A 16,208-nucleotide genomic window follows, 5' to 3' on the forward strand; every position below is an offset into this window, starting at 1 on the left:
ACTGTAGTTTGTTCCACAAAACCACCCCCACTGTCACCAAACATTCAAGGTTATCCTGAGCAGATCTGCTTCAGGTATCAACATCAACCACTCAACACTGATTCAGAGGAACAAGGAATTTAGTTTAAAAGGACTCTTAAAATAACATTAAAACAAAATAAACAGGTTATATGGTTGTTTTAAAACCAGGCTACTAGACTGCATGTTATAAAATTCTATTTTAGTAGCAGAAAAAAAAAAAAAGAAAAACATGGTAGATTTGTTTCCACATACAGGAAAAAGAATTCAAAGGAAATGCAACAACATGTTAACAGTGATTCTTTATCAGTGGATGGTGTGCTTTTCTGGGTTTTTCCAGCTCTGTTTTGAGCATATTTTACTTTTATTTCAATATAAACATTACAAAAGCAATTATTACCAGACTTAAGTCACTCAGGAGACTTCTATCTTACGTGTCCTTCATATATAGACAGTGGATAAAGATATTTTTTCTTTTGTTGTACAAATAACAGCTGTACTCAGATCAAATGACTTGCTTAAGAACACATAGCTAGTGGCTGAGGAACAGCCAGAACCAAAGTAATCACAGCCTCGGTTTGAGTTTAACCTTGTATTACTCTCTTAGGGCTGGAACAGGAAGCAGCAAATGTTCTTGCTAGTCAACAGGTTTAAGTCCAATGCAACCCTGGAACAAAGCCAAGAACCAGTCTCAAAATCCTCTCTATGTCAACCGCCACAGTTAAAAAAAAAAAAAAAAAAAAAAAAAAAAAAAGACCTAGCCAGGCACAATCACTTGGGTCCAATTACTCTTCACTAATGAGGAAGTCAGAAAAAGCAGACTTACACTGGAGCCAACACCCTAGTCAGACTGCTTCAGTGATAGCTGTTATTCACCATCGCTCTAGCTTGCACCAGCTGAAGTCTGGTACCCCTCCAGGAATAAAAGGTGAGTCACAGGGGAGGTGGATTAGCTACCCAAGACACCTGAAAGGTGAGTGACTCAGGCTTAGATAATGGGGCCTCTACTCCTGCACCCAGCCCAATTCACTATTAGCTAATACTACCTAATATATGAGGAAAATAAGCACCAAGCCATTCACTTTAGAAGGTCATGACCCCACATACAGAAATTCAGCAACAACTACCAGAGAACTCTTACCATCAAGATAGCTGTAAACCTTCCCTTATTTCTTACTATTCCTCTTTGCCTAGAAAACATTCACTGGTAATTCTAAAGCAGGGCTTATAGCTCATGAACCAAACTTATTTTCACATAAGTTATAATTTTTAAAAGCTTAAGAAAAAAAACCAGAACATTTGACAAGAATTATGATTTATAGCCCACAAAGCCTAAAACAGGTCCTTTAGAAAACATCTACCAACCCTCTTCTAAAGCGTTCTATCAAGGTAGCAAGGCAACACATCTACCAGTCCAAACATCATTCACTGCCTTTTCATATCACCAAAGAATACCCAAGAACAAGAAAACTCAGAGTATGCAACTGCTTAGGAAACTGTCAGCATTTTTGATAATGTACCCCTCACAGATGCCACCCCCGCTTCACTTTATATGTAAGACTCTAAGCACAAAGTTGTCAGGGTCCATATGAGGTCAAGATCTGTTTTTAACATAGATTAGAACCACTGTGAGAATTGTTATATACACCCTTATCTCTTCTGGCTCCAAAAGCCTAAAACTCAACTCTTCTTTTGAGAGCTAGAGTTACAGAGAGAGAGAGCTTCCATCTGCTGGTTCACTCCCCAAATGGCCGCAACAGCCAGAGCTAGGCAGATCCAAAGCCAGGAGTTTCTTCTGGGTCTCCCATGTGGGTACAGGACCCCAAGCACATGGGCCATTTTCTACTACTCTCCCAGGCCATGGCAGACAGCTAGATCAGAAGAGGAGCAGCCAAGACATGAATTGGTACCCATATGGGATGCCAGCAAGCAGGCAGAGGCTTAGCCTACTATGCCACAACGCTGGCCCCTCAACTCTATTCTTAATACCAAACCAGAAGTTAAGGAAATTCAAAGAATAAGACAGGGAATATTCCATGAGTCCAGGCAACAGGCACCTCTCGATCATCAGAAAGGGTCAGATCTTAGCCAGAAAGGCAGAAACTGTAGCATACAATCAAAATTCATCCTTTAGGACACAGACCAATAGCCACCACAAATCATTTTCTGTAATTAGAACATCCAACTTTAATAATGCAAAAAAGACAATAGTAAGTCAATACTAAGCAAACTCTAAAAAGGGAAAAAATAAGGCTTTCCACAGGGAGGGGGGAAAAAAGGGCATAGCAGAAGGAGCCACAAATGTCTCTGATCCCTCAAAGGCTCAGAAAGAAAAGCTACCCCTTTTCCTTGTTTTGGAAATACCCTTATCTTCCTCTAATCTTGCCTACCTGAGGCGTCGGCGAGGGTCAGAGGGTGTCGCAGTCCGACGGGCTGTGCCATAATCAGACATCAGGCCATAATCCAGGTCATCATAACCCATGCTTCGCTGGTCATCCTCTAGCCCATAAGGTTCTGGGTGAAAGCGATGCAGATCCACACTGCTCCCACCCACCCGAACCTGGGGCTGGGGCCCATAAACATCCTGTCTACTAGGTGCCCGGTAGCCTTCCATGCTGGGCCTATACCGCTCCTCAATGCGGGTCACCCGGGACAGACTGCCATAGTTGTCACCACCACCTGGATACCCATCTTCATAGTGGCGGCTATATCCATCAGGAGGGTAGTGGAAGTTCCTGGGGAGGGTAGCAGTGCCTGCTTGCCCCACATAGGGACCAGGGCCCCCATTGCCATTCTTGCGGAAGTCACGACCCAAAGTCTGGATATAGTTGTTAGAAACTGACGCAGCATCCACAGGCAGCCCATCTGGTCCCATGGGGACTGGCTGTACAGTCCGTGTCGTCACAGTCTTCACTACTTTCTTGACCTTCAAAAAGAAACATGAAAAAGAAAAACTAATGAAGAAAGTTGACTGATAAGCTTAAATTCTAGATCACTATGAGAAGAGAAACAAATACCACCTCTAGATCACTTTATGTAGAAACTCCTTACAGTCTACCATCGACCTTTCTTTCCTTCTATCTTATAGTCAGTCTCCAAGCAGGGTGCTTTGGCATAGTGGGCAAAACCTCCTCCTGCGGCACCATCATCTCATACGGACACCAGTTCATGCCCAGCTGCTTCTCTTCCAATTCAGCTCTCTGCTATGGCCTGGGAAAGCAGTAGAAGATGGCCCAAGTTCTTGGGCCCTGCACCTGCGTGGGAGACTTGGAAGAAGCTCCTGACTCATGGCTTCAGATCAGCCCAGCTCCAGCCATTGCGGCCATTTGGGAAGTGAAGCAGCAGATGGAAGACCTCTCTGTCTCTCCCTCTCTCTGTAACTCTACTCTCAAATAAACCAATCTTAAAAAAAAAAAAAAAAAAAAGTAAAGAAAAAAGAAAGTCTCCAAGCAAGAAAATGGTCCCGTCAGGACTACAATTGTAAAGGAAGCTAAATACAGACCTTGATACACTGTCTCTAATTCCATTAGATTTTCCCATATCTCTTTTCCATCTGGTCAGCGATCACCTGCCATCACCACTGTGGTCCTTCATCTACCCTAAGTAAGTTTTTAACCCCACCTCCCTAGTGGAGACTATAGGAAGACCTCTCCTGTCACTCCAAGACCTCATGCTTACTGTGGTCTCTGTGCGCCGAGTGGTCCCATCATCTGAAGTCTCCACAGAGACAACAGACATGGCTCCCTCGGGGTCCTCCTCTGTATAGGTCTCCACAATCTGCCCCGGCTCCTGCATCCTGGGGATGGTGCTATAAAGAAGGTGACTGTGATCCTACATGGAAAAGAAGAAAAGGAAGAAGTTACTATCAAACTCTATGTATTATCAAGTCCAACCCAATAAGTAGTAGTAGTCCTGGAAACAGGGACTCCTCATGCATTTTCCATAGATCTTTATATTTTTAGAAAGCAGCATCTATCATCTTTCTAACTTGTACAAAAAGATAGTAGAGGGGTGGGTGTTGTGGCACAGTGGGTTAAGTTGCCACTTGAAAGGCCTACATCACATACTGCAGTGCCTGGTTCAAGTTCCCACAACTCCATGCTTCTGATCCAGCTTCCTGTTAATGTGCCTGGGAGGCAGCTGATGATGGCTCAAGTACTTGGATTCCTGCCACCCATATGGGAGACCCGAAGAGAGCTCCTGACTCCTGGTTTTGGTCTGGCTCAGCCCCAGCTGTTGCTGGTATTTGGTGAGTTAACCAGCAGATGGAACACCTTTTCCTTTCTCTCTTCTCTTTCTCTCTCTCCCTCCATCACTCACTCCCTCCCTCTCTTTGCCTTTCAAATAAATAAGTAAGTCGTACAAAAATAAAAGACGGTATATATAACTTCCCAGTACAAGTCATTTAAGAAACATGAACTGAGTTAACAACAGCCATACTGACATCCAAATGACAGAGAAAGCAGATTTTATTTCCCAATTCTGGTCATCTAAATGAATATGAGCTGTATTAACTATAGTTACATCTATATCTGAGCAACCCTTGAAAAGAGTAGCTCACCCAGTAAAGAACTTCTAAGATAAACCGGTAGCAAGTGTTTGGTGCACCTGTTAAGACATGACATGGGATGACTATATCCAGCTGTTTCCCATTCCAGTTTCCAGATAATGCACACCCTGGGAGGCAACATATGATGGCTGAAGTACATGGGTCCTGGCCACCCAAATGGAGATCCAGCCCAAGTTCCTGGCTCCTTGCTTCAGCAGCCTAGCCAAACCCCAGCTGTTGTGGACATCTGGAGAGTGAACCGGCAAACAAAAGATCTCTGTCTCTATCTCTCTATACACTTTTAAAATAAATAAAATTAAATTTTTTTTGACAGGCAGAGTGGACAGTAAGTGAGAGAGACAGAGAGAAAGGTCTTCCTTTGCCGTTGGTTCACCCTCCAATGGCCACCGCAGCTGGCGCGCTGCAGCCAGCGCACCGCGCTGATCCGATGGCAGGAGCCAGGTGCTTCTCCTGGTCTCCCATGGGGTGCAGGGCCCAAGCACCTGGGCCATCCTCCACTGCACTCCCTGGCCACAGCAGAGAGCTGGCCTGGAAGAGGGGCAACCGGGACAGAATCCGGCGCCCCAACCGGGACTAGAACCCGGTGTGCCGGCGCCGCAAGGCGGAGGATTAGCCTAGTGAGCCGCGGCACCAGCCTAAATAAAATTAAATTTTAAAAAAATTAAAAAAAAAAATACAGAAAACCCCATTAGGGGTCTTCTTTTGACTAGCTCTAATGTTAACCTCCAAACAATACCAAAAGCACAAGACCAGTCACATTTTGAGTAGGGGTTTCTGCAAAGTAGAAGCACGCTCTCTCTAGAAGACGAATGCCAGGGGTCGGCACTACGGTGTAGTGGGTTAAGCCGCCACCTGCAGTGCCTGCATCCCATATGGGTGCCAGTTCAAGACCCAGCTGCTCCACTTCCTGTCCAACTTTCTGCTATGGCCTGGGAAAGCAGTAGAAGATGGCCCAAGTCCTTGGGCCCTTTCACCCACGCGGGAGACCTAGAAGAAGCTCCTAGCTCCTGGCTTCAGATCGGTGCAGCTCCAACCGTTGCAGCCAATTGGGAAATGAACCAGCGAATGGAAGACCTCTCTCTCTCTCTCTTTCTCTCTCTGCCTCTCTGTGTGTAACTCTTTCAAATAAAATAAATGAATCTTAAAAAAAAAAAAAAAAAAGGGAGGAAAAGAATGCCAAACCTAGGGATCAAATAGGGGGAAGGGAGAGAGAGTGATACAAGTCAATGATCGGGGCCGGCGCCATGGTACAGCAGGTTAAAGCCCTGGCCAGAAGTGCTGGCATCCCATATGGGTGCTGGTTCAAGACCCGGCTGCTCCACTTCCTATCCCGCTCTCTGCTATGGCCTGGGAAAGAAGCAGAAGATGGCCAAAGGCCTTGGTCCCTTTCACCCACGTGGGAGACCTGGAAGAAGCTCCTAGCTCCTGGCTTCAGATTGGCGCAGCTTGGGCCATTGCAGCCAATTAGGAGGTGAACCAACGAATGGACGATCTCTCTCTCTCTCCCCCTCTCCTTCTCTCTGTGTAACTCTGACCTTCAAATAAATAAATAAATCTTAATAAACTAAAAGGTGTTTACAATGTGCCAGGCACTTCACAAGACACCAACGTGCTCTTATAGGCTAGGGAAGTTAAGCCTCAAGCCAAAAGAATTACCTGGGGTCCGTTGACTTTCAAATCTGAAAATTTCTGTTTTTCAAGGTCAGCATTGCCCACAAACCGGCCGTTCTGAAATACAGCCCACAAGAAGACAATTCATTTTGTGGCCTTCTTTTGCTCTATCAAATACAAGCATCTTTTTTTCCAAACAGGAAAAGGGCTTTCAAGAAGGTATTTGTGGTCTGGAATCCTTGTCAGTACTCACAAAAGAACCACATTGTTTCTTAGTCTTAGCACTTTGCTCAAAATGACAATCAGGCCTATAACTGATGGACTGGGTCTCTAGAATGTATGAACAGAAATTCCATGAGGGCTTTTTGGTCAGTTTTGCTTAAGGACGTATCCCTAATGCCTTGAGCAGTGCCTGGCACATAATAGGGACTCAACAATTTGCCAAGTAAACAGCAGAGAACTTATCCAAGTTTCCCTACAGGTCATCTTGTTAGAAAGCAGTAAGATGGGGCCAGTGCCGCGGCTCACTTGGTTAATCCTTTGCCTGCAGCGCTGGCATCCCATATGGGCGCCGGGTTCTAGTCCCGGTTGCTCCTCTTCCAGTCCAGCTCTCTACTGTGGCCCAGGAGGGCAGTGGAGGATGGCCCAAGTGGTTGGGCCCTGCACCCCATGGGAGACCAGGAGGAGGCATCTGGCTCCTGGCTTCGGATCGGCAAAGCTCCAGCCATGGTGGCCATCTTGGGGGTGAACCAACAGAAGAAAGACCTTTATCTCTGTCTCTCTCTCTCTCACTGGCTAACTCTACCTGTCAAATAATTTAAAAAAAAAAAAAAAAAGAATATAAGGAAAGTTGGAAAGGCTATATTGGGGGTTTTCCAAAAGCCTCTGTATTGTTCCCATGAATCTTCATGCGCTGATACTACTGGAAACTCCCACTGTAGGCAGCTTTTAAAAGAAAGAAGCAAGAGATGAGTCTTCCTCTCCTAACGTGAGAAAGCAGGTACCCTAATACTCCCAAAACTGAACTTTCAACATCTACATCAGTTACTAGAACCACATTCCAAGATGTCATCCCTGAGTTGTTCTGTCTGAAGTACCACAAGATAATTTGATGATAATACACTACACAAAATATTCCTCCTAATACGGCCACCTCGGGAGACTCCTCCCACACCCTCCTATTACATACAGAGTATAATGCTGCAGGGAGGGGAAGTTAAACATTACTTTCAGGAAAAAGGAAGGGTGTGGTTTCATAGCTGAGCAGAAGTTAAAAATAAGAGAGTAAGAAAAGAGAAACTATGAGCTAAATCCTGGAATTCCCCACCACCTCCAAGCCTGAATAGTCCTGATCTACCCTTTCAATATATACATCTCATTCCTAACCCTGTACTCTATTTTCATATAACCCAACTGTAAAACTCCTTGGCATGAGGAATCTCACTATATTAAACAATAATCAATAATGGGGCATGACCACTGTTCTAGTTACCACCCAGGAATCAGAGGGATCTCTTAAGATGTAATGCTGGGGGGCCAGCGCTGTGACACAGCAGGTTAAAGCCCTGGCCTGAAGTGCTGGCATCCCATATGGGCGCCGGTTTTAGTCCCAGCTGCTCCTCTTTTGATTCAGCTCTCTGCTATGGCCTGGGATAGCAGTAGAAGATGGCCCAAGTCCTTGGGCCCCTGCACCCATGTGGGGACCCAGAAGGGGCTCCTGGCTCCTGATCAGTGCAGCTCCAGCCATTGCAGCCATCTGGGGAGTGAACCAGCAGATAGAAGACCTCTCTTTCTGTTTCTACCTCTCTCTGTAACTCTGTCTTTCAAATAAATAAATCTAAAAAAAAAAAAAATATATAATGCTGGGGTTGGCGCTGTGGCATAGCAGTGCCGGCATCCCATATGTGTGCCAGTTTGAGTACCAGCTGCTCCACTTCTAATCCAGCTCTCTGCTGTGGCCTGAGAAAGCAGTGGAAGATGGCCCAAGTCTTTAGGCCCCTGCACCGGGAAGAGGCTCCAGGCTCCAGGCTCCTGGCTTCAGATAGGCCCAGCTCCAGCCATTGAGGCCATCAGGGGAGTGAACCAGCAAGATGGAAGACCTCTCTCTCTCTCTCTATTCATCTGCTTCTCTTTAACTCTGCCTTTCAAAAAAATAAACAAATCTTAAAAAAAAAAAAAAAAAGATATAAAAAGATATAATGCCTCTCTCCTCTCTATCCCCCAACACACACACACACACACACACACACACCCCACAAGCTCAGACAGATTACGTCACAGTCAGGTCAGACTAGAAAAACCAGAGGGAACACAAGATACTTCTCATTTCTAAGACCAACTCTCCCAAGTCACATCACAGAGTTGCCAACCCAGAGACCACTGGCTCCTGTGGTTATCTGGGTTAAACAGCAGCATGATGTTCTCTCTCCAACTCTAACCAACAATGACCCCCCTCCTCCCAGACATGATTTATACAGCACCAAAAAGAGCACACAGGACCATAAGGAGCAAGAATACACAATTTATAGACACTGCCACACCTTCTGAGAACAGACTGTCCCTTGAAGGAGACTCAACTGGAGCTGAGAGCATAAGAGGCCCAACTTCCCCAACGACTAAGCAGGAATTTCCTTTGCTGAGCTTTTGATACCAAGAAGAAAAAAAAAAAATAATCACAGAAAACAAGTAACTTGAGTATACCTCCAAGCTATACTAGCTACAATTACAGGAGTTGCACCCTAACCCAGAAAATCCATTCAACTAAGCACAGAAGCAACATGCCTCATCTCTTAATCAATATTTATCCCCCTTGAAAGAGTCGTGAAGCATGGGCACTGGACGGTCCATCACCAAGAGAACAGAAGCGTGCCAAGAAGAACCATAGCTTTGCTGTGACCAGGCCAAACTCCTACCTGCAGGTCTGATGGAGAGAGGGGTTACCTGATGCCGGCGGGTGAGGGTGCCGTTGGCCATGAGCGAGTTGGCATCTTGTGGCGAGACCCGGACGCGTTCCAGTTGCGCCGAGACGTGGCGCCGCTCCTCCTCCAGCGCCCGGGTCAGCTTCTCAAACTGGGCCTCTTGTTCCTTCACAGAGGCCAAGATGCTGGCGGTCGACTCCACCTCCGAGTCGTCCATGGAGGTAAGGGGAGGAGCCGCCACGGGGCAGGGTAAAAGGGAAGGCGGGTCACAGAGGGAGGAGGAAGGAGGGAGAGGCCTCCCTCACTTCAGACTACTGGGAACGATAGGAGAAAGGGGAGAAAAGGTCACAGGTCAGAGAAGACAGATGAATTATTAATCCCGGAGCCAAAGATGCTCTACTGTGCTTTTATTGAAATGCAGAAAGCAAGCCACCACCAAGCCCATCACCAGTGTCTGCTCAAGCAGGATCCTTCTCCTACCATCCTCCTCAATACCCTAACAGAATTAACTACAGAAAGGAAGGGCCAACTAGATGCAAATATGTACTGTTGGTAGGACAGGGATAAGGCGGCTCAGTGCTGTTGCCAGGACATGAGATTAGATTATTTTTCCCTAGAAAATTTTGCTGGTATCATCCCAATTAAAGTTGCAACTCCACAGTACAGAAAAGTACTCTGTCCTACTGGACAAGCCACTTCTGGAGATAAGGGAGAAGTACAGATTTTACTCAATGTCTCCCAAACCTGAACACTGAAACTGCTACACATGTGGCAAAATATACTAAATGAATATGATAAATTAAAATGTCCGTTAAGAAATGGAAGTAGTAAAAAAACTTCCCACTGTTAAAGGAAGGACATAAGATTAAGGCCTCCATGCTTAATACATGTATGAAGCAGCCTTTCTACTTCCTAAAACTATACTACAACACTGAAGGGAAAACAAGTGCCTTCATTAATGGAGAGACGAGAACAACAGAACCACAAAAAACTCTAAATGTAAAAAGGCACTCTTTTCAAGGATCTTCACCTCTTGCAATATAGGAAAACAATCGTTGGGCTCAAACTCTGAAACTGTATCTTGAAGTAGCTCACATCCTACCTCCAGATGTCAATGGCTGGAGCTTCCTGTATCTCTGTAGTCATGCAGAAGGTTCCAAATAAACTATCTTTTTACATCTTAACCTGTTCCAATTCATGGTAAATATCTGAGACTCTAGAGAGTTATATATGATATTTATACAACAAATGACAGTTAAATAGAAATGAAGAGCTTCCCATACCCTTATTATTCAAACAACAAATTGACTAGTAAATGATGAGACATTACAGTCATACTGTTAGACTTAGTGGGTTTTCTTTTCTGTCTTATAGTTAAGGAAGACTTTATGGTAAATCCAAAAATACACTGTTGAAAGCAAATTTTAGAATAAATCTTCTCCCATATTTCCCACATGCTCATCCACCCTTATGAAAAAAGTCACTTAAAAATGTTTTACTCTTAATAAACATATTTCCATACACACCTGTTAAGATGTCGTAACTGATTGATTTAACACAGAGAACAGCCCAGTCTAGATTCAAAACAATCATGGAAGAAGCATCCCAGCCACCACAGCAAGGAGGAAGCAGGAAGGAGAGAGCTGCAGAAATATTGGGAAGAAAAATGGGAATGAGAGGAAAATAAAATACACCCAATCCCCAAAACAAACAAACAAACAAAAAAAAACAAAAAACAAAAAAACAAGAGGAGCAAGGGTAGGCATTAAAATTGAAAGGGAGTAATTTAAAATATGACATGGAATTGCTTAATATGACAAATGCCCTTTGGACATTGCTCTGTTCATATGCCTGGGCCTTGGATATAGTTTTCATTAAAACTTGGATTCTACAGTCAAGTCAGAGTTCTTCTACTTGTACTTTCATAGAGAACTAGGAACAAGTTATAATATAGCTAGAAGCCCATTTACCTTCGATTCCCAGCAACCAAATTGAAGGGGAAAGACTGTTGTTAGAATGCCCTTCCCCCCCCTTCCCACCCCTAAGGCAGAAACCTCAAAGCCCAGTCCCAGCATGCCCACAAAGACATTGAGAAACCAACGCAATAGTTGCAGTGAGGAAGACATGTGGGGACTGGCCCAGGCTGAGCCTTTTGCTTCAGTTGCCTTTCCCACGCTCCCCAGAGCCCCACCAGGCACAAAGGCTTGGGCCTGTTTACCTTAGAGCATATAGCATTCAGTAAGCAAGAGTACTCACAGGAAACTGATTAAACTGGTGCCCAATAAATTCCTGAATTAATTCAATCTCCAAATCCAAGAGTATGGTACCCATTCCCTAAACTCCTCCTACCCCAGCTCTAGGCTCCCACAATCATTTATCAATTCCTGGCCTTCCTTTCAGTGCAAAGCCCATTGCTACTTTCCCATATTCCCACCCTACATTCCAACACACCACTCAAAGGTCTTTAATAAGTATCCTTATATTTTAAAAGAAGCGGGGGTGGGAGGATGTTGCATTACAGTGGGCTAAGCCTTGCCTTGCAACACTGGCATCCCATATCAGAGTGCCGGTTCAAGTCCTGCCAGCTCCACTTCAAATCCAGCTTGCTGCTGGTGTGTTTGGGGACCTGCCACTCATGAGGGAGACCATGAGGAAGTTCCAGACTCCCGGTTTTGGCTATAGAAGCCCAGGCCTGGATGTTGTGGCCATCTGGAGAGTAACCCAGTGATAGAAGATCTATCTCTCCCCTCCCTCAGTGTGTGTGTGTGTGTGTGTGTGTGTGTGTGTGTCTTTTTGTCTTTCTCTTTTTCTCTCCTTGTTTAAAAAAAAAAAAGTTCCTCCCCCTTAATCCCCATGACCTATGAACTTTCCACACCTAAAGGACTCTGAGCTCAAGAGATTCTTTTGGTTAGTGAATTTTAAAAGGGCCTGCACTGTAGCTGTCACTCTGCAGCCTCTGCCCTGTAATCTTCCTCTGCTAGTAAAAGCTCAAACTACCACTACCAGGAGCATACACTGACAACAGTCTCTGGTGAAGACAGAAGTTGTCACTCTGCCATAAACGGCCACTTTTTTGCCCCTGTAACTTTAATTCAATAGGGGGAGTTAGGAAGAAATGGAGAGAAAAGAGAAAACAGTAACTTGAGAAATACTAGCTTCTTCCATTTTCATGGCTTTAAAGCTCACCACCCAGCTCTAATTTGGAGAAGAGGACAGCATAGTTAAACATAGAAAAACAAGATTTGACTCCCAGGTCTTAAGGAATCGAGAGATTTTCTGCCTAAAGAGGGCAGGAGAAGCTGTAGGGGACAAAATAAAACTCAGAAGAGGGGTCCCAGTCTTGGTCCTGTCACTGGTGAACGATGGCAGTAAGTCCCTGCTGAGTTCTCTTCCCTAAGAGGCCAAGACCACGAGCCCAGTCTAATTCAGACTTGCTCTAAGATCAGGTGAGATGATGCGTACTACACAGATGAGAAGTATTAAGTTATCTCAAGAGTTAGTTTATATCTTCCAAATACATGACTTCATGGAAATGTCTCAGCCCCAAACTATCTTGTGAATTACTAATGAAATTAACTGAATCAAGAACATAACTGGGTTCTAAGTAGTGGATGAGCTGGTTTCCCTACTTCAAATCCACTTACTAGGCGGTCCCACCTAGACCAGTGTTTCTGGGACAGAGGTGGCTTTTCTAGTGCCTGGCAGTTATCACAGCATTACACATCTGATACAGTAAATTCTTGATTCCTTACTGAAGACCCTCACAGTTCAATAAAGGAATGTGAAAAAAAAAAACCTAACAATTAGTAGTTTACATTTATTATTCTGGCAATCCTTACAACAATCCTAAGAAAATTAGTTTTATGGCAAATGAGAAAACAGACCCAAGGATTCACAATCAATACAAATTCTAAATTTAAAGATGCCAATGACATTCCAAAGCCTGCATTCTCTAACTAGGCCTTGTGGTCAAGTTCAAAAACAAGTGAAGTAAGTATAAGAATGGTTCAGCCCCTCTGCCCTGCAACCTTTATTTATTTATTTAAGATTTATTTATTTGAAAGTCTGAATTACAGAGAAAGGGAGAGACGGAGGGAGATCTTTCATCTACTGGTTCACTTCCCAGATGGCCACTATGGCCAGGTCTGAGCTAGGCCAAAACCAGAACCCAGAAACTTCATCCGGGTCTCCCACATGGGTGGTAGGGGTCCAAGCACCTGGACCATCTTCCTCTGCTTTTCCCAGGCCATTAGCAGGGAAATGGATCAGAAGAAGAGCAGCTGGGACAAGAACTGGTACTCATATGGCATGCTGATATCACAGGTGGTAGGGTCTACCTGCCGAGCCATAACTCCAACCAGTGCCCTGCAACCTTTGAAAGCTTTCTTCCTAACCACTACAAGAAAACAGGGGAAGAAAATATTTCCATTTTCTTTAGGCTAAAGAGCTACCCATGATGTCTAAATACAAGTGGGAGAATGTGAAGAAAAGCATGGTGGGGAAGAGAAAGAAGCTGTTAGGGAAGCTACAGAAAACCAATGATCTCAAAACTCAAGAGACTAGAGGAAAAACAATACTTCATAAAAGATTGCACTGAAGACCAGAGTCTGCAAACCATTAACTTTGGCAGATGAAGTTAGGAATGTCTTAATAAATAAATGCAGTACAACATGTTTCCAGGTTTACTACTTAATGTGAATTACACTTGCTGTCACTTAAAAAAAAAAAAATTACCATCAGGGAATTCCCAAAATGAGAAAGGGGGCATACAAAGTGAAACATGTCATTCCTCTAAGACTAGATTTTCTGAGAATAGCCAGTTTTACTTTTTTTTTTTTTTTTTTTTTTTTTTTTTTGACAGGCAGAGTTAGACAGTGAAAGACAGAGAGAAAGGTCTTCCATCCATTGGTTCACCCCACAAATGGCCGCTATGGCTGGCACGCTGCGCTGATCCGAAGCCAGGAGCCAGGTGCTTCCTCCTGGTCTCCCATGCGGGTGCAGGGCCCAAGCACTTGGGCCATCCTCCACTGCCTTCCAGGGCCACAGCAGAGAGCTGGACTGGAAGAGGAGCAACCAGGCCAGAATCCAGCACCCCAACCGGGACTAGAACCCGGGGTACCGGCACCACAGGCAGAGGATTAGCCAAATGAGCAGTGGCGCCAGCCCAGTTTTACTCTTTTTTTTATTATTTATTTATTTTTTTGGACAGGCAGATTTAGACAGTGAGAGAGAGAGACAGAGAGAAAGGTCTTCCTTCCATTGTTCACCCCCTAAATGGCTGCCACGGCTGGCGCACTGCGCCGATCTGAAGCCAGGAGCCAGGTGCTTCCTCCTGGTCTCCCATGCAGGTGCCGGGCCCAAGCACTTGGGCCATCCTCCACTGCCTTCCCGGGCTACAGCAGAGAGCTGGACTGGGAGAGGAGCCACCGGGACAGAACCGGCGCCCCAACCCAGGGTGCTGGTGCCACAGGCGGAGGATTAGCCTAGTGAGCCGCGGCACTGGCCCCAGTTTTATTCTTAATATGCCACAGGTCCTGTGCTACTGGATCCCACCTACACTCAAAAAACCTTTCTGAGGGCTGATGCTGTGGCACAGTGGGTCAGCGCCCTGGCCTACAGTGCCAGCATTCCATATGGGCGCAAGTTCGAATCCTGACTGCTCCACTTCTGATCCAGCTCCCTGCTAATGTACCTGGGAGGGCAGTGGAGGATGGCCCAAGTCCTTGGGCTCCTGTACCCACGTGGCGACCCAGAGGTAGCTCCTGGCTCCTGGCTTTGGATTAGCTCAGCTCCAGCCGTTGCAGCCATTTGGGGAGTGAACCAGTGGATGGAAGACTGTCTCTCTCTCTCTCTCTTTCAAATAAATAAAATAAATCTTAAAAAAAAAAAAAAAAAACCTTTCTGCTACAACCTAGAGTCTCCAGAAAGGTTCCTTCACTCATGCACTGACAAAGATAAAAACTCAGTCTTTTCTGTAAGAACTCTGAAGTTAAATTGAATCAGACACCCAGAAGAACCAAACAATCAGACAATGCCAACCAGCAGCAGCAGAAGAAAAAAGTCATTTACCAATAGCATAGTCTCTGGAATGATTTATTCTACTATAAAATGGCTGAAGACATTTAATTTGAAATTAACTTTTTTTTTAAAAGATTAAGTTTTTTATTTGAAAGAGTTAGAAAGAAAGAAGAGATCTTCAGTCCACTGGTTCATTTTCAAGATGGCCACAACGGCAGAACTGGGCCAGACAGGGGCCAGGAGATTCATATGGGTCTCCCACATGGGTGGCAGGGACCCAAACACTTGGGTCATCTTCCACTGCTTTTCCCAGGCCATCAGCAGGGAGTTGGATTAGAAATGGAGCAGCTAGGACAAGGAATCAGCACCCACATGGGATGCCAGTGTCACAAACTGCCCCTTTACACATTACACCTCAGTGCTAGCCCCTGGAATCACAATTCTTAGAGGTTTAGAATATAAGTTTGGGAGGCCAGCATCGCATAGTGGGTAAAGCCACCGTGTGTAACGTCAGCATCCCATATGGGCACTGGTAGAGTCCCAGTCGCTCCACGTCCAGAAGACAGCCCAAGTGTTTGGATCCCTACACCCTTGTGGGTGACCTGAAAGAAGTTCCTGGCTCCTGGTTTCTGTCTGGCCCAACCCTGGCCATGCGGGAGTGAACAAGAAGATGAAAGCTCTCTTTCTCCCTGTAACTCTGACTTTCAAATAAATAAAATAAATCTTAAAAAGCAAAAACAAAAGGATGGATGGATGGATGGAAAGGAAGGAAGGAAGCAAGCAAGCAAGCAAGCTTGGGAATTTAACCGGATTTAAGTCCCACCTCTATTGTCTATTAGCTATATGATTTTGGGTAAAGTATACCACTTAGTCATTCTAAGTCCCAGCTTTCTTTTCTATCAAATATAGAAATAAAAATACATAGAAGAAGTGAACACTGTGGCATCTATTGTGCTGTGGCACAGCAGGTAAAGCTGCCTGCCACCTGCAGTGCCGGTAGCCCATATGGGCACTGGTTGGAGTCCCAGCTGTTCAACTTCTGATCCAGCTCTCTGCTACAGCCTGGGAAAGCA

The 16,208-nt window shown here is 45.0% G+C and overlaps 1 protein-coding gene across 50 annotated transcripts in view; it reads right to left on the bottom strand.

Annotated features, from left to right (window-relative positions):
• The window catches only part of CTNND1 (catenin delta 1), a 60,343-nt gene that overhangs the window by 20,888 nt on the left and 23,247 nt on the right, over positions 1 to 16,208 (bottom strand). For 15 of the 50 annotated variants that reach the window (XM_070069973.1, XM_051854235.2, XM_070069994.1 and 12 more), the window contains 5 exons: positions 10,644 to 10,760; positions 9,140 to 9,431; positions 6,245 to 6,316; positions 3,697 to 3,849; positions 2,409 to 2,944 (listed from right to left, as the gene is read on the bottom strand). In XM_070069973.1, the coding sequence (XP_069926074.1) occupies positions 2,409 to 2,944; positions 3,697 to 3,849; positions 6,245 to 6,316; positions 9,140 to 9,334 (956 nt within the window). In that variant the 5' untranslated portion in view covers positions 9,335 to 9,431; positions 10,644 to 10,760. Of the gene's footprint in view, positions 1 to 2,408; positions 2,945 to 3,696; positions 3,850 to 6,244; positions 6,317 to 9,111; positions 9,432 to 10,643; positions 10,761 to 16,208 lie in introns of all 50 variants that reach the window. The other 35 variants (XM_070070069.1, XM_070070000.1, XM_070070003.1 and 32 more) reach the window with 7 other exon arrangements.

This window comes from Oryctolagus cuniculus, chromosome 1, assembly GCF_964237555.1.
Source record: "Oryctolagus cuniculus chromosome 1, mOryCun1.1, whole genome shotgun sequence".
In the NCBI taxonomy this organism is placed as follows: domain Eukaryota; kingdom Metazoa; phylum Chordata; class Mammalia; order Lagomorpha; family Leporidae; genus Oryctolagus; species Oryctolagus cuniculus.